Below are 25,498 nucleotides of genomic sequence, written 5' to 3'. Positions count from 1 at the left end.
TTTTTGCTTTGTTTTGTTTTGCTTTGCTTTGGCAGTGATTATGGATGGGAGCGCCAGGCAGATGGGAATTGCTCCCCTGCTTTTTGGTTTAATCCAAACGGTGCGGCTAAAAGCTGCAGCACCAGCCAAAGCTTCCTAAACAGCACAGGGTAAGTGGCCCCCAGTGTTCAGTCCATCACAAAACAATATCCCATTACACCTTTTTTGTCATGTTGTGTAGTACATAAACAGAAAATAATAGTTTACTTCCTATTGGTTGAGAAATAGGGCTCGGAGGGCCCAATCTGCATTATTTCCCAATTCTAAAATATATAATAATTCATAATGTATAATAATTCAAAACAGGTTTTTGGTTATGAAGCTTTTTTACATTCAGGAAACTGACAAAATTAAGTGTGCTCATAGAGGTCTGTATTTCAGCCTGCCAAATGCACAGTATGTGCTGTTGCTGGGTGCTATTTTCCTGCACTAAATTGCAGAAATAAAACTGAGGAGCATCTTCCAAGCAGAAATAAATAAAAAATAAATGTGATAGTGGTGAACAAAGAAAAAAAATCTTTTGGGAAAAACATTTTTTTCCCCTCTTTTTGTAAATAGCTGTGAGCTCTATGAAAATTTACTGGCACTTAACAGTTAAGTCTTTATGTTTTTTGAAAACTGGTAAAACATGTATCTAATGCTGGGTTCTGTTATGCGATGTGACAATGCTCTTTACTTACTCTATGCTCAAAAGGTATCGGAAGGTTTTGTCCAATAATTGTAAGGAGGCAGGGAGGAATGTGTACTCGCCCAGGAGGCAGCCGTGTCATCCCAGAGCACCCCGGGGCCTCCAGCTGTCTACCAGTCAGGGAGAGCTCAGTTCCCCTGTTGGAAGCAACGTTACTTTTATGGTCTCCCTCAATGAGGTGAGTTATTACACCTAAAAGTCACTGCAGTGTAAGAAGAAGCAGATATTGCATAATGAACCAAACCCAGGCTAGTGCTCTCCTGCTTTTTTTTTTCCTAATTCCTAAGCTAAATGAATGACTCATTTACTTTTCTCTTGCTGTTATATAGAAGTGAGGATGTTATGTTGAATACTTTTCCATTTGTGTGTGGTAGGAGGTGGTAGGAGCAAATTTTAAAGAAAAGATCTGCTCAAGTGCCCATTAAATCAGACATGCTATGTCCTCTTTTTCAGCTACTATATTTTGTTGTTTAAATATAATTTATGGTGACAAACTGAACCTCCTATTAAAACCTGTAAGAAACAATGTGCCTTGCTGGAGATGGACACATTTACAAAGGATGTTATTCTCAATTAATGATGGCCTACAGGCTAGCATAAATGATCTGAAATAATTAGGGACGTAAAAGATGTAAAAGAAAAATGTGAAAACTGGTTTCAGAGTTGATTGTAATAATAAAAAACTTTACTAAATGGCGCTGACAATCAAGGTCACCTTACAAAACATAATTAATAGTAAATTATGCAACAGAGAGGACAGAAAATAGAACAACTGATGTACAGTTGATTCCAGAAAGGAAACGTATATAAGCTTGTTTAAAAAGATAAACAAAGCAAAAAACGGAGGGGCTGGGAAAGCTGCATGTTACAATATCATGATGTGAAAGGCAATAGGATCTGCATCAGTTCAGATGAGTTTAAGAGATTGAAGAAGCTATTTGAGCTGATGTCGTCATCGTCTGCCAGAAAACAGCATCAGATTCCAGATGTCGTCCATCGGTCTGGCTCGCTCGGCGGGAACTGGGAGCCTACGAGGAATCATCATCCAGTTCTCCATGAGGCACGACTGAGATTCATTTTGGAGGAGAGAGAAAAAAAGAATATAATAGCCAGTGATAGAAAAGACCACATAAAAGGAAGGAAGACGGTTTCTTAATTTCTTCCGAGGTGTTCATTGTTTCATTTTCCTAACCCTAACCCAAAGAGAAGAACGTCGATTTAAGCCCCCTCCTCCACTACCCAGAATTGGATAAGCAGTTACAAAAATGGATGGAACTGGAAATGATGATGGTAGTTATCAACCTCATTTAAAAGTAATCTGAAATCTCAAATTATTCTCAGGAATATTTTGTAAGACTTCTCTTCTGGGAAATATGTATTGATTTTTTCAAAAGACAAATGCAGAAAAGAGAAAAGTGTGATATTCAAAATACTAATATATACAACGTTGATGTATTTATGACTAATATATTCACAGCAGCACATTACTGCACCAAAAACCAGATCTGAATGCAATGTGTGTACCTTGTAGGATTTACATAGATTGCCCAAAAACTTGAACGGCTTTAACTCGAAGGTTATCAAAAAAAACAACCTTTAGCCTGAAAAATGGATGTATTTATGAAATATCACCTCAAACATTGTTTTTCCTTGTTCCCTGTTCCACTCAAATTTACCTCTTTTAACATAACATAGATTTGCACCTCTTTGTAAGTTCATTAAATGTAAGAAAAAGAAACAATTTGAGGTTAGTTAAGGAAGAAGTTAGTCCTGAGATCTTATTGTTAACTAATTTAATTGGAACTAGATTCTTCTGAAATGCCTGACAGGGTGTTGCTGAATGTTTTTAAAGTGCAATTTTTCATAGCTTTGATCACCACAAATGAAGTTTATTTGATCTTTTGTTTCAGCGTGGCATCTCACTACAGATAGCTCAAAGCCTGAGTAATAAAACCAAAAGTTTGTTGTTAAAGTTTCTGTAATTTGTATGAAAAACACTTTGGTGATGGCAATGTGTCTGTTTTTGAGTGATCAGCTGGAAAAATGACACCAGATTATAAACTCCTCCATCTTACTTTGGGACTCTTTCATGACCTTTTTTGCCTCTGCGTCTCTCTTTTCACATTTCTGCTTGTTTTCTCTGCTGAATTTCTGTCTTTTTCCATTCATATTCACCTTCAAAGTTTTTATGACACAGCCTATATGACATCTCAGCTCCAGCACTTCAGCGGCAGACTGATCGTTCTTCCCTTGCATGTGGTCCAAGTGAAAGTATCCTGACCTAAGCCATGATGACAGATGCTATGTAATACCATCTGTCCACAGGGAGACTCGCTGAGGACCAGCATCCAGCTAGACTTTGGAGATGGCATCAAGATCACGTACTCTAACCTGAGCAGGGCGGATGATGGCATCAAGCACATCTACAGAACGACTGGGAGTTACCGCGTGACAGCTACTGCAGAAAACAGCCAAGGATCTGACAGCAGCACACTGTTTTTACACATCACCAGTATGTGAATAAGAAACATCATTACTGATTCCTGAGGCTGTGCAGATAGCATAAACCTCTTTTCTTTCATGGATAGTCACGTTCCCGCTGAATTGCATTTCAGTCATGGTTTTACTACTTTTATGCATTTTAACCTTGGAAAATGCAAAAGCACACACCTGAAGCTAAATGTACATCAACTGCGATCACAATAATACTTTTCTTGCTGGCTGCATTCATTCGATGCATGTATGGATATATGATGGCGTATTTGTCATCGCCGCAGGTCCACTAGAGCGGGTGTATCTCTCCGCTCCCATTGTAGCCGTCAGAGGGAAGGAGGCTAATCTGACTGCAGTGGTTTGGCCGAGCCACACCAGAACATTGACCTTCTTCTGGTGGTTTGACAACAGCTCTGAGGTGAGACGCTTCTCCTCCTCCACCTCCTCCCACCATTCTTCTATACACACAAGGCATTTATCCTTTTTACTGCTGCTTTTTTCCCCATCTTCCCACTCCTCCCTTGATGTCTTTGTGCTCTTGTTTGTAATCTGAAAGTGTAAATCTACACAGATCTCCCCACAAATCATGGAAAAAGTGACAGTATGTGACTGCCCTGTGCCATTCTGGAGGATCCAGCTTGGATGGTTGATTATATTTGCCTGAGATTGATTGTGTTCAGCGCAGCATCCCCTCATTATACAGTAGATATACGTAGTGTTCTATATTCAGCCATGAGGATGCAGCTTTTTCTGTGCATTTCTCTGTGTTTTTCCTTTTGAAATCCAGCCCATTATAACCTTGGAGGGAAGCATCTCACACACATTTCAGAGCGAAGGAAAAAGCAAGGTCACGGTCCAGGTTGCTTCTGGGAGCACTGTAATGCAGGATTCAAAAGTTACAACTGTTAAAGGTGAGTGGGGGAGACAGTCTTCAAAGCACTTTAATTGGAGAGATGCCTGTTACATGAATATGCAATATGCTATCTCAGGGAAAGTGTGATGCCTCTCGGTCAGCGCTGCAAGCTTCGCCACGTTGATGTCAACGTGGACTTAATCTAATGAATAAAATGTCACGGTATGCGAACACGAAATCTCGAGGAGCAATTAACTTCAAGGCAGATGTTGCCAAATGAAAAAGGACAAAACTGCACATCAGATTAATCAAAACCTAAACTAGAAGTAGCGTTAATATTCTAACAGACATCACTTCACCTTTTTTCCAGAGTTCTTCAGGTCACTGCTGTTGTCGTTTTCGCCAGCGCTTGATGAGCACAATCCTGACATCCCCGAATGGAGGGAGGACATAGGCCGTGTGGTGCGGACAGCTCTATCACAGGTACATCAGTTCCTAAGAGATCTTTCCTGCAGTTGACAGCGAACACCAATGGCTTTCAGGGTCATTACTATTTTATACGGGTGCGCTAAAATGACACAGCAGTCATGATGTTTTGTAACCCATGTGTTCTTCTTTTATTTTGTTTAGGAGACACATTATTTAGTGTGAATTTAGCCTTCAGAGTAAAGCCATACCTGGCTGTCGTGTTTTCGCGTCACTGCAGGTGTCTGGGATTCATGAAGATCAGCTGCTGGTATCTCTGTATCCAGGGCTTCCAACTACAGCAGAGCTCTTTATTCTGCCTGATGAGCAGACATCTACTGAGCACAAGAGTGGGAGCGAAGCGGCTCTTGAGATGGTAAGAGCCACAATAATGTAGATCATGTCAGCTTTTATGTAGAGCTGCTGTTTCCTGGACATTAAAGATACATTGTATTTATATTTATGCTAGATATTTAAGAGGACCTAAAGGCTGTTAATAGGATAATAAGACTGTTTGTTCATATGGCATGTTTCCATAGTTGGTATTTATTTCTTCTGTTTTCCTTCTTCTTCTTTTAGCGTATCCCTAGCATCCTCCTCTGTCACAAAAGCACTTGCACGTCCTCCTTCACTACATCCTCAGTAAAACTCTTAACATCTTCAGTTCTGCCACTTCCATCTCAGGCTCCTGTCTTTTTGTCAGAATAGTTGATTTTTATTTCTTTTTGTTAAATGATCTTGAGCAAAAGCTTTTGAGCTCACAAAAGATCCGCAGACTGCTTATTTTGCTAGGACTCAAACAAAGTAAGTGCAAAACGCAAGACAAATGCACTGAAATGTGTTAATTATCGGGCGAATCTTTGAACAATGGAGAGAGCCAGTCAATGGCGCCACCGGCCATTATGCTAAGCTGAGCTAATTATTGTATCAATCTTTTCTTTTCCAAAAATGTCTTGCTTGTTCATGAAATTTTAATGTAAACCTTTGTGTTTTCTGTGTGTTTTTGTTAAAATCCTGTGACAGATATCAAATATTTTTGTCACTGCACTGAACCAAGGCCTGATCCAGTTTGAACTGAAAGCTGACATTCGCATTATTGTGTACATGACTCAGCAAACTCTGGGTAAGTTTTCAGCAGTCGTTACATTGAAACCCTTTTAGAGATATGTGAAAACAAAACACTCAAACAGGCCCTAGGCTTATTTTACGGCAGATTAATACAGCATGTCTACAGATCCACAGAGCATTAGATAAGATGTGTCTTCGTTAGACTGGTTTGACATTGAATTTTAACAACGCTCTGAAAAAATAAAGCAAGGCAAAGACAAAGTGTTTCCTGAGAGACGGACAATGCTGTATATCACAGGATTTAAATATCCTTCACAGAGTGCCAGTTTTGCACCTGAGGCTATGAGACAGTAGCTCTCTTTGAAGTCAGCCAATCAATCACATGATTGACAAAGCAGGTGTTTGATATGCACGGGAAATTCACAGGGTCACCGGGTCATTAGCATATCGTAAAAACGTGTCGATCACCTCGCGTGTCTTTACCCTTTTCATCCACCAATGGATCTGTCTTCATTTGTGTCTGCATACAAAGGTCTGGGTTGCCTTTAAAATGATCGGGAAAGGTCAAAGACTTCATAGGCTTCTCTGTGACGGGGAGAAAGATGGGCAGTGAGAGGAAATACTTTGAATATTGCATCTCAGCATTTATAAAGCCATGACTATGCATAAGCTACTGCTGCATGCAGTATGAACCCTGGAGAGAAGCAGTGGACCTCCTAAAGGTGCTTTTTATGCCCTGAGGGGATAACATGTAGGGATATGCTCTTCATGACATTGGGTAATGAAGTAATATCCTTGGAATAGGACATGGTTTAGGAAAAAGTAATGAGTTTAACACATATTATGTAAAAAGTTTGGTGCTCATTTATGGTGTTTGGCTTTCAGCACCACTTGTGGACTCAAACTCACTTCCCAGTGGGTCGGCCATGCTGATGCTGCTCATCGTGGTGTTTGTTGGTTTAGCTGCATTCTTCATCTACAAGTTCAAAAGGTATGTTTACTGAGATAACGAAGTAAATACTGTTGAACTCACTTGATAATCAAAAGCTAATCATCTTTATTGCTCTGCTGTCTCTTAGGAAAATCCCTTGGGTCCACGTTCAGACTGAGGACAGCCATGAGAAGGATTCAGAAGTGATAAGCACAGTCGGTCAGAATGACACCATGTCCAAGGTCAAGCTCAGTGAGTTTCCCTCCCAGAAAGAACTCATGGAAAAAGAGCTGGAGGCGAGGAACATAGGTAATCCTTTCAAAATGCCTTTACTGCAGGCAAACTGTGACTGTGTTGTTGAAAAATGTGCTGTAATTATTACTAATGGAGTAGTGACATAAAATCTACATTCTAATGAGGCTGCACTACTGTGCAAAAGTTGTGAGGCATCCCTCTTTTCTATATATGTTGCTTCCAAGTACCCATGCTATGTCTAATTTTTTTTAATGGTCAGGAGCAATAATTCTCCAGGCTTTCTGAAGGTCTTTCAAAGTTTTTCTTTTGACATTGGTTGCTTTTTTTACTTATTTTCAGTGCAGCTCTTGTACCTGACCATTTTCAGAGTATTTTTATGAACCACTTAACACTGAGGTATAAATCATTTAACCTTAAAAAGGCTCTTGGCTTACAGAATTAACAGTGTTGTATCTACACATCACAGAAAACCTAACAAAGAACCAATTTTAAATTGTATTGTTTGGCACTTTGTTAGCCTGTCAAAAAATGTAATTTGTATGAAAAATGTTAACAATATAGATTGAAAAACACAAAATATTACTTTTTGCAACAACAAGGTGATTCTTATGGTGCTATTAGCTAAAAACCTGGCAGATTGCAGCGATCTGTGCAGTGTATCCTTAAAAAAAGTTGAGGAAACTGGTCTCATGGAGTAATCAGTCCACATTTGAAGTTTTCTGTTCAAATCATAATCAATATGAATGGAGGAGGTCAGAAGTGAGGTACAACAGTGAGTGTCTACAGGATAGAAAAAGCACAAATTGAAATAGTAGCAGTCACAGATTGGCCTCCTCAGAGTCCAGATCTCAACATTATTGAAGGATTTTGGGATCATCTTGATAGAGAACAGGAACAAAAGGCAGCCAACATCCAAATAAGAGCTTTGAAAGTCCTTCAAGAACCCTGGAGAACTATTCCTGAAGACTACTTAAAGAAATTACAAGAATGCTGCTAAGAGAGTTAAAGATGATCAGGTCAAATATTCACTTTCAAGCTTGTTCCAATTGTGCAAGCTCTGTTTCTGCCTTACATACTGTATTAACATGTTAGATCATATATTTCAATAAAATGCTGGACCTACTTTATGTTAAAACATAGTGTGTAAACATATAGTATAAATGTCAAATAGTCAAGTACAGTATAAGTTCCCCACGAATGTACTTTGTTGCTTTCAATCATTGAAGAGACAGTGTATCATGATGCAAGCTTTTATTTCAGGCCCACATTAAGAGTATATGAGAACCTACTGTGATTATTTTTTAATGTAATAATATGTATTTTATTAATACGGGGTTTAAAGGCTGAATGTTATTGTAAAAGACAGATGCTGATTAACTTTTTATTGCCCTAAAAAACATCACTGAGCATTTGAATAAATCTGAAATTTAATATAGCGTAGACTCAAAATACGAGGATGTTCTTTTTGCTCTTATTTAAAATGGCATGTTTTTTATTTTTTTAGTGAAACTACTCAAAAATACATTAGAATTCAGTGCGTGTCTGAGGTGCTGCGACGTCTTTATCAATGCTGTGTGTCATATTTTTGCAATTTGCACAGCCCGAGCACAACTGCAGCATCTGCACAGAAACCAGATATCACCATGACAAGTTAACTTTTTGATTGCTATGCTTGACATCCGCTGTGATGTCTTTTAGATGAGAACTATTCAGTCCCTGCAGACGGTGTGGACTGTTTGACAAAACTAGCATTGCAGTGCTCCTGACACAGACATGTGGGCTGCAGGCCTTTTTTCTGGTCACTCAGCACTTTGGCTGTTCTTCATTTCTCAGCTGTTTCAACCAAGTCCTTGCTGATCTGAAACAAATTGACTCCTTTTTAGTTGCTTTCGAGAGTGTTTATTTAGAAAAGGGCAGAGCAGCATGGGGCCTTTAATCTGTGGCTCGCTATGCTAAATGAATTTACAACCTGCTGCTTAAAGATTTCATTAGTACTCATCAGCTTGGTTTGATTTTCATGTATTCCAATTCTGGCTGAGATATAAATGTTCCCAGAAAGCTGAGTCTGCTGTATTCGGTTTTCACTATTTTACAGGAACGTTATAAAGTCTACCATCTGTTAGTCCAAGTCGCTGTTCAGCTTACTGCAGGATTAATATGATTGTTCATCTGTTTTGAGTATTGCCATCGATGATTTACCTACACAATTTTGTGAACTCTTTTTAAAAATGTGGAATAAATAGAGCACATTTGTTATACAGTACTGAACCTTCCATGTCTTGTAAGGCAGGTCTTCCACCAGCCAGTGGGAAATATTTCCTTAGAGAGTTTAATTTAATTAATGTGTGGGTTCAGTGATTTTATGTGTCCTCACTTTAGTCCAAATATCCTTACATGCTTTAAAACGAAGAAGAATCTCTTATCACTGGTAGCTGTCACAATGCCGCTGAAGCTATTAAGTAAAATTACAGTCAGAATTCATGAAGGTTAAAAGGAAGATTTGAATGTTTCAAGCAGTATCTGACAAACTTAAATGAACATTTTTTTGGCAGCTTAGTTAAGGACTTTCATTTGATATATGTTAATACTAAATGATTAAAATGACAGCTCATATGGGCTCCGTAGAAAATTACAGTTGAGTTGAAATGGGGATTAATTATGCTGGAAAGGGGATTCATGTATGATACATTATACAAGACAGGAAGTTGTCAGGACCAGTCTTCCTAGCAATCAACTAAGGAAGACAAGTTAGAATTCTCTGATTAGCATTTGTACGTACAAAATTGATGCTGTATGTGGAAAAAGGAAACTGTTTTTGAAAGGAGGATGAGGCTTGTACTGCATGTAACCTCCAAAAATTACACCTGAATTCACTAGACTCAGTGTAGGAGTATCAAATGTCATCTCTTGGTCAAAGAGACAAAACACTGAAGCAGTAACTTTTGAAGAGCACCTCTCATTCGGCTACATAATTGGTCACAGCTATCAGTCTCGGGTGTATCCTGCATGTGCTCCATTGATGGTTACTCTTAAGTGACATCCTTAAATCGATTCTGAGTTGTTTTCTAATAATAGTGTGTCAAAAGGCAATGTGACAGGACAGCTTGAAAGGTGTTCTTATTGATGAACCTACAGAGAATTAACCTCTGACTCTGCAGCTCCCCTCAGCTTTGCAGGGCTTTACAGTGGACTTAACCTTAGCTATGCAATCTGCAACTAGCATGTTGAGTCCACTGTTATTGTGAAAAGCTCTAAAAACACCAGCAGCTCAGCACCAAACAGCAAGTAGTCAAGATTAAAAGTTAGATGGCAAAAATACTGAGACATTTTGCAGCTATAAAAACTTTATAGGAGACCAAACACAGAGCTGAAAGAGGGGATCGTGTTATTTTGTAACAACTGGTTGTGCAAAGTAACATGTTTACTGAAAAACAATTGGCCACATAAATCTGAACAGATCTGTATATTAATTATTTTTGCTTTCCAAAGCAACCACAAAAATGGTTCATTGCAGCTTCATTAGTAATGTTTGTTATGTATTGGTCTGAAATAAAATAGAACCATCTAGATTTGAAACAAAACCTAACTAGAATAAGAATCATTTGATATAGAAATGGAAGTTAACATGTCTGAAAACATATTAACTCATTTCTGTCTCTTTACAGCAGCCATCCAGACAGAAGGAAATAAGTATACTGCTCAAAAAAAATCCATGAAACGCTTAAGTCAAACACCACATCTTGATGAATGACATATCTAAGTTGTAACTATTTACTGATGTATAATCTATAATTTGTTGCAAACAAAATGATGCAACGACATCAATTGTAACCAAAATCATCAGCCCTGGCCTGGTAATATGAGAGCCAGTCAGTGTATCACTGCCTTAAATGCCCTCTGGACACATGAGAGCAATGTAGACCGGCATAGGGTCTGACAAAAGTTCTGAGGATTCCCTCCTGGTACCAAACAGCAGTCTGTGTATGCAGGTCTGTATGACCTTGCAAGGATAAGGATAAGATCATCACTGACCCACGCGAAAACTTGTAATGCCGGATGATGTTTCAGACATCATAAAGTTTCCCATGGTGTCTCCAGACTCTTTGACTCATTGTCAGAGCGAACCTGCTTTCATCTGTGAAGCCAACAGGGGATCAGAGGTGGATACTGCCAATTTTTGCATTCTTTGGCGTATGCCAGCCAAGCTGCACGGTGGTGGGCTGTGAGCACAGGTCCCACTAAAGGACTTCAGTCCTTCATCCCAGTCTCCCGTAGTCTGTTCCTGACAGTTTGGTCAGAAATATGCACAATGAGCCCACTAGAGGTCATTCTGTAAGGCTCTGGCAGTGCTCCCCCTGTTTCTCCACACACACAGGAGCAGAGGCCGATCCTGCTTCTTGGTTGATGCCCTTCTTCGGTCTTGTCCACCTCTCTGCATGTATTAGCCAGTCTTTTGGTATCATGTCCACAATCTTGAGACTGTCCTTAGACATACACCAAAGTTTTTGTGATGGCATGTATGGATGCGCCATCCTGGGGCAGCTACCTGTGCAGCCTGAATGGGCTGCAGGTATTGTTTCATGCTACCAGTAGTGACAAGGACACTAATAAAAAGCAAAATAAGAGAAAAATCAGTCGGGGGGGATAAGGAGAGAGCAACTGTCTGTGACCACCTCCTGCAGAAACATTCCTTTTTTAGCAGCTGTCTTGTTGTTGCCTCTCCAGTGAACCTGTTGTCACTTTCACTGTTACCAAAGCAGGTGAAATGGATTTACAATAGTTTATGCTTCCTAACTGAACAGACTGATAAACTTGATGTTTAACCAACTGTGTTATACTGTGACAATCAAGTGTTCTGCTCATTTCTTTGAGCTGTGCTTTTAGCTTTATAGAGGTGAAAGAGCTCCCTTTAGTTAATATACAGTTACTGTTTCTGGTTCATTTTAAAAAGCACTAGAATTCCGATCTCAATTTTAAAGCTCATTTTATCTTTTATATTAAATACTCAATTTGCTGCAGGCTACACAAGTTTTACTCTTAAAACATCCCTCTTATAAGATTAATTTAAAGCTAAAAAAAATCTGTATGTCTTTTGTAAATCTGAACTGACAGCCAGGTCTCCACCTTAATGAATTTATTGCAGGTTATTACTTATGAGAATGAACATGAAATTAGGTTCAGGCTGCTCTATACAAATGGCTGAATTTATTGAACTGAGATGTTTGAGACGCTGAAGTTCAACTTTCGAATAAGCCAGTGTCTGCACGATCTGAATGACCGCACTTGTCACGGCGATTGTATCTTATCAGCCTACCGTCATCACCAGCTCAGCCGTGCTTGGATAAGCCATGTTCTTTTAGTGTGTTTCAGGCAAAATGCATGAATGATGCAATTAAATATAAAAGCCTCTACAAGCCATTTAATTAAAAAACACAAAAAAACCAAATCATGCCACAGCAGTCCCCTGCTATTTTATTTACTCAGTTTAATAATTTGTTCACCTCTTCTTCTTTTTTTCAGGTGGAATTGGCAGAAATATGGAGAGAATTGTTACAAGGGAATTTCCTAACTGTACTAATGTCTAAGACATGAGCTCTGTTACAGAGTAAGTACTGATTGTTGTGTTTCAATTGTGCTGAAATAGTTTTATTTACTGGTCTTTTTTTTCCTTCTTTGTTTTCATGCCAATAGCTGCTATCGTTCCGAGACATGTTTTTTTTTATTCATGTGGATAGAATAAGCATCTAGTTTACAATACCAGATGATAAAGATGAATCCACTGAGCCAGACTACAGGGCCTCTAGTTTGGGGACAGTTAATGCTGAAATGTGTTAATAAGTGCAGCAACAAGCAAAAAGTAAGTGGCGTCAAGACTCCCTCGCTCTTTACCACATGCCATGGATCCTACATTGCTAATATGAACATTATTAATATTATGAATACTCAGATGATGTTGTGCTGCTTTAAATATTGTTTTACTCCTTTTGTATAGTATTTGGGAAATACATGGCCGGGCACTAGAAAACAAATACCCCGGAAGCTTTGGTAGGTGCCCTTCTAGAGAAAACAGTGTTAGGAATATATGGGTATAATGTTAATAAGAAGGAGGATATTATTAATGGAGAGGTTAGTACTAGAGAGAGGATGGATAGGCTTTACTATAGTTTGTAAACTCGACATTGATTTCTCAGTGGTTGTCGTAAGGAGACAGCCCTGTGGGAATATTAGAATACTACTAAACAAGGCTGGAAAATACTGATTCCATCTAATAAAAAGGTTCTGCTGCATTCATATTTATCTCTATCATACTAATTTGACTAAAAATGATCAACTCTGTCAATTACAATATTTTACTTTATTCATACTTTTTGTTTACTTTTTCCTCTTTATTACATCCTGAAGAGCCGTGTCCACACAGGGAGCAATTCATGCATCTGAAACCAACAGTTGGTTGCTAGCGATCATTCCAGGCTCTGGTTGCCTCGGTTATGCTCTGTATTGATTACCAGGTTGTAAGTCAATCACCAGCATCTCTCTGGTAGTCACTTCAATCGATTGCCTCAATTTTGAGAAAAGTTTATCTTGGACTTGTCCACTTTGCTTTGTTAGCAGTTTTTTTGATCTATAGTCACTTGAGGTTGACTTTGTGGTCTCTGGTCACAGCACTGCTGAGAATCACTTGTTGTGCGGACACAGCTTTAATGGATAGTCAACCCATCCAACAAAGACTTGCATGATGGGGCAGATTACATTCTGCTCTTCCTTCATAATAGCTCAGTTGCACTAGTATAAAACTAGCACTGCAACCCCATTATGACTATGAAAAATGGGTGGTGGCCTTGTGATTGCATCAGATTTTTTTTGCATTTGGCGACCAATTGCAAATAAGAAGCAGAAGTTGAGCATGCAACACCTTCAACCTTTGTCTCTAAACAATCATGGCCTGACTCAGACTGAGTGCAGTCACCTTCAGACAGGTTAGCAAAGGTTTGCATAAAACTGCAGTCTCATTTATAAACATAGATTGCAACACAATGCAATCAATCTGAGTCAGTCTGCACCAATGAGCACAACTCATCTGCGGCGCATCTCTTTGAAATAGGAGACATGACTCAACTGGTTGCCAACAAGTTGTATTCTGGTTATATCTCTATATGAAAGCAAGGTTGCTGACCATCTCTGTCATTTTGCAGCAATGATGTCATTATTTGTGGAGGAAATTCTGTTTCAGATCTATGAGGTTCTGGCTGAACTCTGTAAATAGTTTGTGTGAATTTCCGTTTGATGTGAATTTCTGTGTATGTAGAGCCAGCTACATTCAAACTGAAAGCAGACTGACCGTTTTATTGCTGTCTTCATCCACCAAAGGCAACTGACTGCGAGTGGTTGCAAACCTGGTCCCTGTCTTTGAAACAATCATTTCAGGTGACAAGATCATCATTGTACACAGTCTCAGTAATTTTGGCTCACGTCACTGTTTTCCTGAGTGTGACTATAATATAAGACAAAAATATAATAGATTGTTTGATTTTTTTTTTTAAATCATATAATTTATTCTATTAACCTCTTAAACTTTATGCTCAAGCTAAACGTTACCATCCTAAAACTAGAGGTCTTTGAGTTGTAGATATAATGCTTATGCATACATATGTGACTGTTGGTAAAGAGTATAAGACAGGGATGTATGTTTCTGCTCTGTTAGATAACATGGTGCTTTCAATGACTGTTTCTCAGAATATGGTATACAACATCATGAAAGTCTGGCCTTACAAGGGGAAATATCGACAACATGTACATAGAATAAGATGGAATTTAAATCTGTACACTAGCATCGTCATACATTGTCGTTAAGGCAGCCCACTGAGCAGGCAGTTGTGTCTTTCCTTGATTTTAAGTCTCACAGCAAGATGTATGTCCACTTTTTTAATTTCATTGGGGGTTTTTTTTTTTCGTTTGTTTTTTTTTTTTTTTACAGTAGCATGCCCTAATTATCTGTGATAAGACTATAAAAGACTTTTATTGGGGTGAGCCAGTACTGTATATATAAATATATATATATATAAATATATATCATTGTGATTTTAAACTTTACTTGACACATTAAACAAACTATTAAACACCTTGTCTTATAGTCTAGTTGTGCATTTGCCCAGAGTTGTGCATGAAACATGAAACTTCTATGATATTGTTCCTTTTTGTCGATTATATAAAATCGTCTTGTTTGGAATCACATTTCTTACTGTGAACAAATTGCCATTTTGAAATTGTTCAAAATAAATGTATTTTTATATGGAATTATGTTTTGTATTATGCATACACCCACAGTAAGCCTAACAGTGGAACATGTAAGATTAAGAAATGGCTCGCAGTGCTTACAAAAAATGTTGGGGTTGTCATGACACAAACCTAAAAACCAAAGGGTTCGAGAAGCTTCTCTTTAACAGCACTACCACAGCCTTATCTGAAACACAGGTGCCATGTAGCAGCCAGTGTATCAGGCTCACCACAGCACTTTTAATGATCCCACAGAGGCTCTGAAGTCAGATTTAATGGGCAGAAGTGTGATAACACCCATGTGAAGATTCCCATCTGACATTTAGACTGAGCTTCATTTTACCTCTAACACTCTATCATTCAAGTTGCCAGTTATAGCTGGTTTCTTTTTAATGGGAACAATTACTACGGCTGTGGTCAAGTGATGAAAAGCAGATGTTAGTACGGGGGTATTAGTATGATTTCTTCTCTGAGTTACAAAAGAAATGTGAAAGACAGTGAGATTGGAGCATAAAACACTGTGGTTGATTGGCTGAAATATGTCTTCACACACAAAGCTGCAGCAACCAGGACCTTGTTTCTGTGTTTTGCATTTTGTTTGCCACTTCAACGGCTTCATATCGCACACCAATCTTCATCACTCCAACAGCCATCAACGCCCCGAGAGTCTTATTCTCGCTCCTGCTCTCAGTCTGAATTAACACCAAGGCCTTTCTCTAACTGCCCTGGGATGTTCGGCAGTGCACAATCAAATTGAACGGTGACAATCACTAATGGATGATTCGCTGCAGCCAGACACTGTAATGTAGCACTCAATGAAAGGAAACATGCTCATCAATTTCACACTGTGGCTAACACAATATTGCTGTGGGTTATTGTTGTGGGACATTTTTCATTCAAGGTGCTACCCAGACTGGGAAAATCTTCCTTGTTGATTTTGTGTGTGTGTGTGTTGATTTCCTGGAGAGGGGATAATTAATTTGTTGCACAGTGGGAGAGCCAAGGAACTATCCCATTAGAATCACTCCAGGCTACTTGGTGCTTTTCATTGTCCTCTCGCTCTGCCCCATTGTATTATGCAAATGGCTGCACTGAAACTTCAGGCATGCTAAGCAACACTTGTTAAGAGACAAAGAAGAAGAAGCAACTAATTCTACAATGTGAGCGTGCCTATCAATCAAAAGTACCAATTTGTGATAGACTCACAGTCGGCTAGGGTAGAGCCTTACTTTTGCTCCTCATGAGCCTTGCTGATTGACTTTGCATAGCCTGCGAGTTAACTACGTGGTTTAAACAGCAGAAATATAGCAGCCACACTGCAATCCTTTTGTGTTTCTTCTTTATTATTTATGTAATTATGGTTACTTCTGCAAGATCAAATGAAAAACACAGTAACAACCCACTGAATAATCACATCACTTATAATGAATGATTAGTCTAGCCCGTTGAGAAACATAACATTTTCCAGTTCACATTGTTAACATTTCTTTTCTTTTTTTTTTACCTAAGACATATTTAGGTAGCTTGAAATAGAAAAAAAAGGTCATGCAAATATGTTCACAATCGTATTCACAGGTTAATTATTCGGACTTAACAAAAAATAGTTGTTAAATAAATAACAAGCACAAAGAAAAAAAAAATCTTCAGATGACCATGTGGAGAGATGAGAGTTTGTCTGAAGACGAGTTTATTTATGCTTCAGGCTCAATTGGAGGATTGGAGGGAAGAAGTATGGAGAAGCCTCTAGTCAATTTGTCTTACTGACATATGATGCTGACAACACTTAAAAAGAAAAGTTTGATGAAGAAGAACTTTAGTACTTATCCCAAAGAGACAGCAGCTGACCAAAGCAGTGTGCGTAGGCTGAGCCTTGTTGACAGGAGATATGTCTTCTCTATCTCTGTGTCCCTTGCAGCGAACGAGATGAACAAATCTGCAGGCTTTTGTCCGCCGAGTCCTTGGGGGTAAACCTTAAACAGACTGCAGGCTCCCGTGCATTGCAGTAAACCGAGGAAATGCTATGTGTAGATGTCGGTATCATCTTAATATCATAAACAGTCCAGAGTAAATAAAAAGTGAATTACAATAATCCAAAAATCCACAGTTTCACTCTTTTCCTATAAAAAGGCACCACATCCTTCACAGTACCAGCAGTTCAAAGAAAAATATGAAAAGTAAGTAATAATTGTGTCAAGGAGGCGACAAACTGAAAATAAACCTTGATCTAATAACTAAAGTGTAAATTTAGCGCTTTTTACTGCATTACAGTGAGTGTCTGCTGCAGTGTTATTATTCTGAAAATTTACATTTTGTTCTCTGTATAGAAACCCGAATACACCAGAAATGCTTCTGGCAATGAATAAATACAAAGTGTAAAAGTCACTGTTTTGTGCAACAGTTAAAGTTGACCATATGACAATCAAATATAAGACTACCGTTGCAATAATAGCCCAAAACAATGATTTAGAGCACTAATGTGTTGTTCGCGTTAAAGCAGGGTAACATTTATGATGTTAGCATTCATTCCGCTGCCTTCATTGTCACCAAAATGACTTATTTGAGTCTACTAGACAAGAGGGATTGCTCAGATGTTCATCTGCTGTGCATACCCATCTACTGTAATCTTCTGTTCTTATTTTTGTTATGACACATATTATAACATTTTGAGCGGCACAGAGGCAGGTTTGATGGAATACACAGATCTGGGACTAGGAGCTCTCCTTCATCTCCTGGATATTGCAAGCTTTCATTTGATGAGAATCTCCTGATAAGATTTACTGATTGTACAGAGCTTAATGAATCTGCTTCCCTCACTGTCTTACTCAGATAAGCTATTTCCACATAGTTAAATAAAGTAAACTCCACAAACACAAGTCCAAAAACAGAAACGGTAGAATATTTTGAGATATGATTACACATCACTCCCATTTGATATTTTCATATTTGGGCAGGCGCAGCTGTAACCAGCTGAGACTTCTTCCATTATGGATGTACATTATTTACATAAAAAGATCAGTGTCCTTGCAAAAATACAAGTATTTCAGTCAAAAAGTGTTCCTTTTCAAGAAGCAAGTATAAATCTGTACAGTCTCCTCAGAGGGATTAGGCAGCACAGTGTGAACTGGTCCATCCATGCATGGGTAGCAAAACACTCGAGACCATTCATTGTGACCGTGGTTTCATAGCTTGCTGGAAGTAACTGCCAAAGAAGATGTATTGCTTTCGAGTCGGTCATAGACTCTCAACATTAAAACACATGGGGTGCTTCATCAGAGAGCTTGATGTCTGTGTGAGATGGCAGGTAGCCTGGCGAGGGAGAAGAAAGGAAAGCGACACGGGAGGAATTTTATGTATGCTATTTGCATGAGGGTGTATTTTTGCAGGCAAACACATTTATCTTGGATGGGTCGATTGTTTAGCTACGCGTGGAGGTAAATCAACCGGAACTTCATATATATTTCTTGATGAAAATGCTTTCACCACTCTGCTTCTTTGCAGCTGTACTAATTATTTTATTGGGTCAAATAATTCACCGAGACATTCTCATCACTTTAGCTCACACTTGGTTGTGCTTCGCTTACCTGTGCGTGCTAATACCTCACTGTGCCAAAGTCAGGCTGGCAAATACATAAATACATAACACAAAATAATAACTCTGTCTTGGCAACTCGTCTGACAATACACGGGGAGGAAAAATAGAATTGGCACTTAATAGTAAGCGAATATCAAGTCAGCGAGCTTTAACTTGTGGCCAGTGCTCCTGACTGCGACAATTTTCTTTAATGTTTCAAATATTTATTATTTACAAATAAAGACACGATGCCTTTCAGTGAACACAGTTTTAGCATGTCGCGATTAAGATATAGCTTTCTGATTTCCTAGCACGTGGCTAGTCATTTTTTTTGCCAAACATTTGGTTCATCTTTACTGAAGACACTGCTACATACAGTATCAAACAAGACGTCTTCTGGGAATCATACAATAAAAATGTATCAGGTGTAGCATCATGCGTTTGTCAATGTACATGTTCAAAACTATGATTCTTAATGGAAGAGCGTACTAGTCAACAAGAAATACCAGATTTATGTTGCACAGTTTCATTATTTCAGTTTCTCTGTGAATTTCCACTTTAAGTAACTCTCACTTTCGCTCCTGCCATGATTGTCCAGAAGATTCCACCAGGATAATCCTCTTTGAACTCATTATCTACATTTGCTCCCTTCAATTATAGCCCGTAAAGTAAGTGTGCCCTTTTTGGCTTCTTCACAGACACTGCTGTAAACCGTGTTTTATAGTTCATTCTGAATAAAAAAAATTTAAAAAACTGTTGACAGTGCTTTCTGTGGGATCTCCAAATTAATGGCGATAATGTCCCAGAAAAGAAACAAATCTTCTAAATGTCATTTTGTTATTGCTCTTAGCACTACAAATAAAATTCCAGTTACCTCAATTCTATCAGGTAAGTAATTATGCAGTTTTAGTGACAAGTACACCGCCGGCTTGGCTGCCTGGGAAGATGACACCTATTTTGTTGCTTAAAAAACTGATACAAGCTGAATAAAGCCTGTAGCTTTAACAAAGCGCTACACACCTCTGCTTTTTGAGTCCAGCTGTACATCCACGTGATCCAGTGCGGTCAGCTTGTCCCCCTCAGGGTTTGGGACGGCTATGGAGGTCACTGACGGGATGACCTCTTGTTCTTTGTCAGGCTGCTCTGCCGTGTATGTGTTCATGCCTGGGATCTTCCTGCAGGTCGTGCACAAGGTGGGGAAAGGGAAGCAAGTTAATGGAAACCTGCCATCAGGTCTGTTTCACTAATGCCTTCACTAGGCATAATGTGTCACGCACTATTTTTAACTGTTAAGGATGGGAGAGGATTGCTTGAAAGCTGGAAACTAGGGCATTTTGCATTCCACTGGGCATTGCTCTCTCACTTTTCGTATTGTTCACCTCACTTTTCAATCAATTTTTCATCCCCTCAGATGCATCCCCAATTCTGCTTAAAACTAACATCTTGCATTTCTAATTTCAGATTCACCCCCTTGTGTTTTTGTGCTGCAGCTGGTGCTGTGACATTTGGGGGAGCTTAAGAACTCCAAGTTGATTTCTTAATGTAGTAATTACTATCCATAAAGTTCAGCAGTGTTTGCTTTATAATGAGTAAAATTCCACAAACTACTGACGAACAAAACCATCCCCCTGTGATTGGCATGGGATTACCTCCAGCAGAGGATGCTATTTACTGTATGTCCCTCACTGTATAATGTGTGTTGTCTCAGGATTCATCTTCTCAACCTTTCCTGCCATTCTGCAGAGTATGCCTCACCTTGGATAGCTGTGTTTAGCATTTCCGAAAGGTCAACCCTCACATTGTCAGATAGATGAATATTGATAACTGCAGGACTCTGACACCCATTCAGCGCTCTGGGAGAATTGATTAGCCTGTCATTCCCTGTAATATTCTGCAGATTGAGACAGAGGGGAATTGTCTTATTTCTCAAGCTATTATTGTGTCGTGGATGTCCATAACTCAGAGATATATGGAGTCTGAATACTTCTGGAAAGTTTTAGGAGTTCGGCAGTTAGGTGCTTGCTTCTAGATAATGGGAGCAACCCTAAATAGGGCCGTGCGAATACACACAAACAAACAAAGCAATAACGTATTTTATCGCAGACAACTTCATGGATGCGTCTGCAAATCAGAGGGCTTATTTTTATGACTCCGCCTAACTTATCTTTCTCTGACTGTGCTCTGTCACCCAAGTATTTTGTACCTTTTAAATTTATATATAACAAAGGCAGCCAGGCCCATCAGGACAACTGACACCAGCATGATGACCGCCGTGCCGCTGTGGCCACTATCACTGCTGTCCACGAGAGGAGCTTTGAAGCAGAAAGATGGAGAAAATGAGCAATTCTGTTAAATATCAGTCAGCGCAGTATAAACAGAGAGAACATGGAAAACGAATACAACAATATGACAAATTACATAAGCATTTGAAAAGCTGAAAGCTCGTTCACATGTAGATCTCATTTTCAGCCTCAAACTAGAAGAACCGCACACAGTCTGGCCCCAACACGACCCCAGAAATGGGGTCTGGAACACATCTCTAACAAAAATGGATCAGACTGCCTGCCATTTGTTCAGGTAGGTGTGTGACAGACGCAGCAGGCTCACCTGGAGACAGCCGTGTGGCGTACACGTTTACCTGCACCCCCGGTTTGAGTGTGAACTGGATGAGGTCTTGGTTCAGAGCACTTAGCAGAACCTGAGAAAGCTATGACGAGAAGTGGCAGAGCGGAGAAGGCTCAGTTAGCGGCAGCTGTATAGGAATATTTCACAGTCATCAATATTTCAACCACAGCCATTCCATCCAACAGCTTGAATTATGGATCAGAGTTTTTGCTTCCTTCTAAAGAGGAGCAAATGGTGATGTGACACAGGGAAAACCAAACCTGCTGCACTGAAACCTAACAGGCTTTAATGGTGGGGGAAAAACCTTATCAGGTAACCAGGTGTTCTGCTTATGGTGTGGCAGCGACATTAAAAAATAATCTTCTGCCATTTCCATCACAGCGGGGAGTTTTTCAAACTATTTCCTTGTCATGCTTCCTTTTAAAGGGAATGTGATTTGCCCATTTATAGGTTCAGTGAGGCAACATTATTGGAAATCAAAGTGTGTTCTAATATCTTAAAATTGCTGTTTTAATTTTTCTCCCTGAAGAGACTCAAGTTCCCCTGCTTTTCACACCTTGATGAAGCAGTCATTTAGCAAGAGACCAAAATGCCTTCCCAGTGCCCATTTGAGTCCTTAGCCATGCCTCACTAATTCCATCTCGCTCTTTCTAAAATCTTTCCACTGGTTAAAATTAGACCGCTCTACACAGTATGAATAATTACTTTTTGTTCTAGTGGCATATCAGGGTCAGTAAATCTATTACACATTTTAATAAGCTCCTCCACACATGCACTCATCGATGCACATGTGTATGTGTTGGCGCTCACTCAGTGCCTCCACATTGCAAGTCATTCACTGGAGATGAGAACAGTGAACTGAAGATTTATTACCCTATTGTCTGTGAGGTTCTGCCAGGTAATCAGACAGGCTTTAGATAAATACATCTCTTTAATTCCCAATCCCAGCCGCCTGCCCCAGATTGTCTCCTTTCTCGATGGTGCCAATTATATGATGCATCAATGTAATTAAATACCTATTAACGTAGTTCAAGACTGACTGTGAGCCAGCAAAATTATGTTTACTTGTGATACATTGTAGTCTCTTCCGTTATGAATAAATGAGCTTGTCTAGCTTTAAAAAAACATCTCTGTTTTATTGCTTTGTTTACCTATTTGATAGCTTTTCCGAACATGATGCACGATACATTTCCAGGAATATTATTTCACAGCAAGAAAATAACAACCACGAAGCCCGGGCGGCTTAAAATAAAGTTGTTATCGTTACCCAAAGGTTTATGCAAGTCTCAAAACTTCACAGAGGTGACTGTCAGTCCAATTACACATTCTGAGATACTCTGAGTGTTATTTCAGTGCGCTGATGGATGCAGCAGTGCTTTTACACGGGAAGGCATTGCCCTCTAGTGTTGACATAAAGTATTACATTTTAGGAGTGCCTGAAATACAATATGAATCAGTGGAAACACTGAAATAATTAACAGTTTAGTGATACAGATTTAAAATCAGTTTGGAGGTTCTGTGAAATAATATGCGTGATAAGGAAGAGAAATACTGATTAAATAGGGGTATACTCAAAAAACAAGAAAGTGCATGAGGACAGACTATTGAGACGCTACTGAAAGATTGGCTCGTGTAAGAAAAGAGCCTATGGGGTCTATATAATAATAACAATGAGCCTATATGGAACACATTCCTCTTATTCACTGAGTTCTCACTTGATGGACTACACCAGAGTTTGTGCATGCTTTAGCCCAATTACCACAAAAAATGTACAGTCCTCATTACGGCTGACCTTTTCCAAGGCATAACATCATATTTTTCCTCACCACCAAGCAGCCAGTGGCATCCATTCATTTCACAATGGTATGAAAATGCATTTTCAGAGACTTTAAACTTGGCTGACTTCGGTAATCCATCACAATGAGCATCACGTCTGCATTTATTTTTGTCAGAGTTAACCTTAATGTTAGGTGGTGATGGAGTGCAGACTTTCCAAGTCAAGCTGCACTTAAAACTGTGTTACTATGCAACTATAATGTAACTCTGACAAAAATAAGAGCAGACATTATGCTCATTTTGATGTATTGTCTTGCCAGAACAAGTTTCAAGTCTCCCCAAGTTGATGATTGGAATGGAAAAAAAAAGGGAAACTGTGGCACCAAAGAAGGCAGAAGACATTTTAAGAAGTAATAAAGAAAAGCATAAAATAATTGGATAATAATTAGGTAGTCTCTCGCATAACAGACTCTGTCTGTCAAACACATAAAAGAAAAGAAAAACTGGAAACAGGAAATAATAGTCAGTAGTCAGAGATAAGAGAGGGGGAATTTGTGCAAATACAATTTCATTTCAGCGCACACATACTTCCAGTACTGTGGACAAACAGAGAGAAAGGGAAGTTAAGATGTAACTCTCCTTAAAACACTTCTCCAATACATATAACCAAGGACTCTAAAAACAGCTTGATGCTCCACATCAATCGGAAATTGGAGAAAGAATCTTAGATAATTAGGGATGATTGCAGCAATATATGAGAAACTGAAATTTATGCAAAGAGTTTCTCAGGGGGGGAAAAAATCAATGCAGGAGGCAGTGTGGTGAAAAAAAAAATTGCAGACCACTTTCATTTTTATCCTTTAGCTTAAGACTATGGTATGGTAAATACAATGTTCTGTGTATCTGCAAAGCAAGATGCAACCCTGTGGTGACAGAAACTGTTCTGAGTTTTCGTCTGGGTTTGTATTTTTTGAAAGCAGGAGATAATGATGTCTGGTTTCCGAATGTTATTTTCTAGTTTATCAAGAGTTTTGTGATTCAGCCTCAGTCTGTCTTGTCCCCGGTCCCGGTGTCAAGCCTGTGAGTCTTAGTTTTGTCTCTGTGGTTATCTTACTTCCTGTTTTACTTCAATAGTCTCCTAACACATTCAGTTTTGCTTCCCTTGTCTCATTTGTCTAGATTAGTGTCACCTGTGTTCACACCTGTGGCCTGTCCTCTTGTTACCTCATGTGTATTTATGTCCTCAGTCCAGTCAGTGAGTTTATGTGGTGTTTTTAGAGTGCTACTTTTGGGTCCTCTCCTGCCTGCTAGACAGCTGCAGTGATAGAAAGATATGTTTTTAATACTTAGCTTATACTGATAGCTCAACAATCCTGTATGACACTCTGAAGGAAAGGAGGCATTCTCCTGAGATGTTCTCTCCTGAGATGGTCTCTTAACTCCTCAACTTCTTGTATTTATTTATTTTCTTTTGTGGATTACAGAAAACCAAAGTGTACTGAGTATCTGTCAAGGACCGTTATAGTGATTTATGAGACAGTACCTGATCCAGGTGTGCCCACTTTTCATCCATGGCTCTGTCACTTGGCCTCTTCTCAGGTACAATGAAAATCTCTGCTGTAGTTGGTAGCCCTGGAAGCACTGTGACCAGGAGCTGATCCTCACTGATTCCAGTGACCTTTTATAATAACAACAAAACCTCATTAAAAAAGGTTTTTGAACTGACACACTTTGAGGTGATAGTGTGCACTACGGCCCTGAAATACGATCCTTGGGGGTCATCTGTATTAACGAGTAAATTCTTTCTGCTTTCTGCTTCATATATCATTTGCCTAAGCACCAGTCACTGTCGAGGTATAATGCATGAATCAAGTTAAACATGCAAGTTCAATATGACAGTCTTTGGTAAAGGCCAGAGCTTTTAGTGCATTTGTGCCGTAACCAGAGGTCTGCTGTCAGTTTCTTGGTGCAAACTGTGGTCATATCTGACAAGACAGAAGGTCAAAGTGAATGTTTCATACTGAGGGCTACTGTCGGATATATATAGAGCTCAGTATCCAGGTCTTTTACATAACCCGCTGCTTTGATGACATCCCCACAGTGTCTGAAAGAGAAAACCAGGCACATTTAACCACAGTGTGGCTCTTTTTTACTAGAGGTTGTGGTGTTCTCTCACCGTCATTCTCTTCTTCACAGAGGCAAAAGGCAAGTGTCATAGCAGCACTTTTACTGCCCTTTAGTGTTTTGACATGTTCAGTTGAAAGCTTGCGCTCGTAATAATGATTTCGAGTGATGCGCTATGTCAGCGTTCAGAGCGAAACGACTAATTACACAGCTACTGAGGTTAAAGACACTGCAGCTATTGGAGTGAAACACTTGACAAGATCACATGCATACATTACAAATGTAGCGTAACCAAAATCTTAAGTGTTATCAGCTCACTAGACAGTGACTAGAGTT

General features: G+C 39.2%; 2 protein-coding genes across 2 annotated transcripts in view; one reads left to right on the top strand and one right to left on the bottom strand.

The window, feature by feature from the left end:
* Positions 1–13,588, top strand: part of LOC146655518 (VPS10 domain-containing receptor SorCS3-like) — a 50,561-nt gene extending 36,973 nt beyond the window's left edge. Inside the window, exons 17-27 of the mRNA XM_085427303.1 lie at positions 36–149; positions 734–905; positions 3,053–3,239; positions 3,505–3,638; positions 4,008–4,131; positions 4,444–4,556; positions 4,780–4,914; positions 5,562–5,661; positions 6,492–6,597; positions 6,686–6,846; positions 12,313–13,588. Of these exons, the coding sequence (XP_085283429.1) occupies positions 36–149; positions 734–905; positions 3,053–3,239; positions 3,505–3,638; positions 4,008–4,131; positions 4,444–4,556; positions 4,780–4,914; positions 5,562–5,661; positions 6,492–6,597; positions 6,686–6,846; positions 12,313–12,377 (1,411 nt within the window). The 3' untranslated portion in view covers positions 12,378–13,588. The remainder of the gene's footprint in view (positions 1–35; positions 150–733; positions 906–3,052; positions 3,240–3,504; positions 3,639–4,007; positions 4,132–4,443; positions 4,557–4,779; positions 4,915–5,561; positions 5,662–6,491; positions 6,598–6,685; positions 6,847–12,312) is intronic.
* Positions 13,589–16,407: 2,819 nt separating this feature from the next.
* LOC146655516 (VPS10 domain-containing receptor SorCS1-like) overlaps positions 16,408–25,498 on the bottom strand; it is a 54,493-nt gene continuing 45,402 nt past the window's right edge. The window contains exons 23-27 of the mRNA XM_085427920.1: positions 24,582–24,716; positions 21,245–21,344; positions 20,841–20,949; positions 19,658–19,812; positions 16,408–18,372 (exon numbers count right to left, since the gene is read on the bottom strand). Coding sequence (XP_085284046.1) covers positions 18,314–18,372; positions 19,658–19,812; positions 20,841–20,949; positions 21,245–21,344; positions 24,582–24,716 — 558 coding nt within the window. The 3' untranslated portion in view covers positions 16,408–18,313. The remainder of the gene's footprint in view (positions 18,373–19,657; positions 19,813–20,840; positions 20,950–21,244; positions 21,345–24,581; positions 24,717–25,498) is intronic.

Source organism: Rhamphochromis longiceps, linkage group LG13 (assembly GCF_057381845.1).
Source record: "Rhamphochromis longiceps isolate RC_006_pf linkage group LG13, R_longiceps_female_GT1.1, whole genome shotgun sequence".
NCBI lineage: Eukaryota > Metazoa > Chordata > Actinopteri > Cichliformes > Cichlidae > Rhamphochromis > Rhamphochromis longiceps.
Note: the sequence above shows the minus strand (reverse complement) of the source record. Positions and strands in the feature narration are given on the sequence as shown.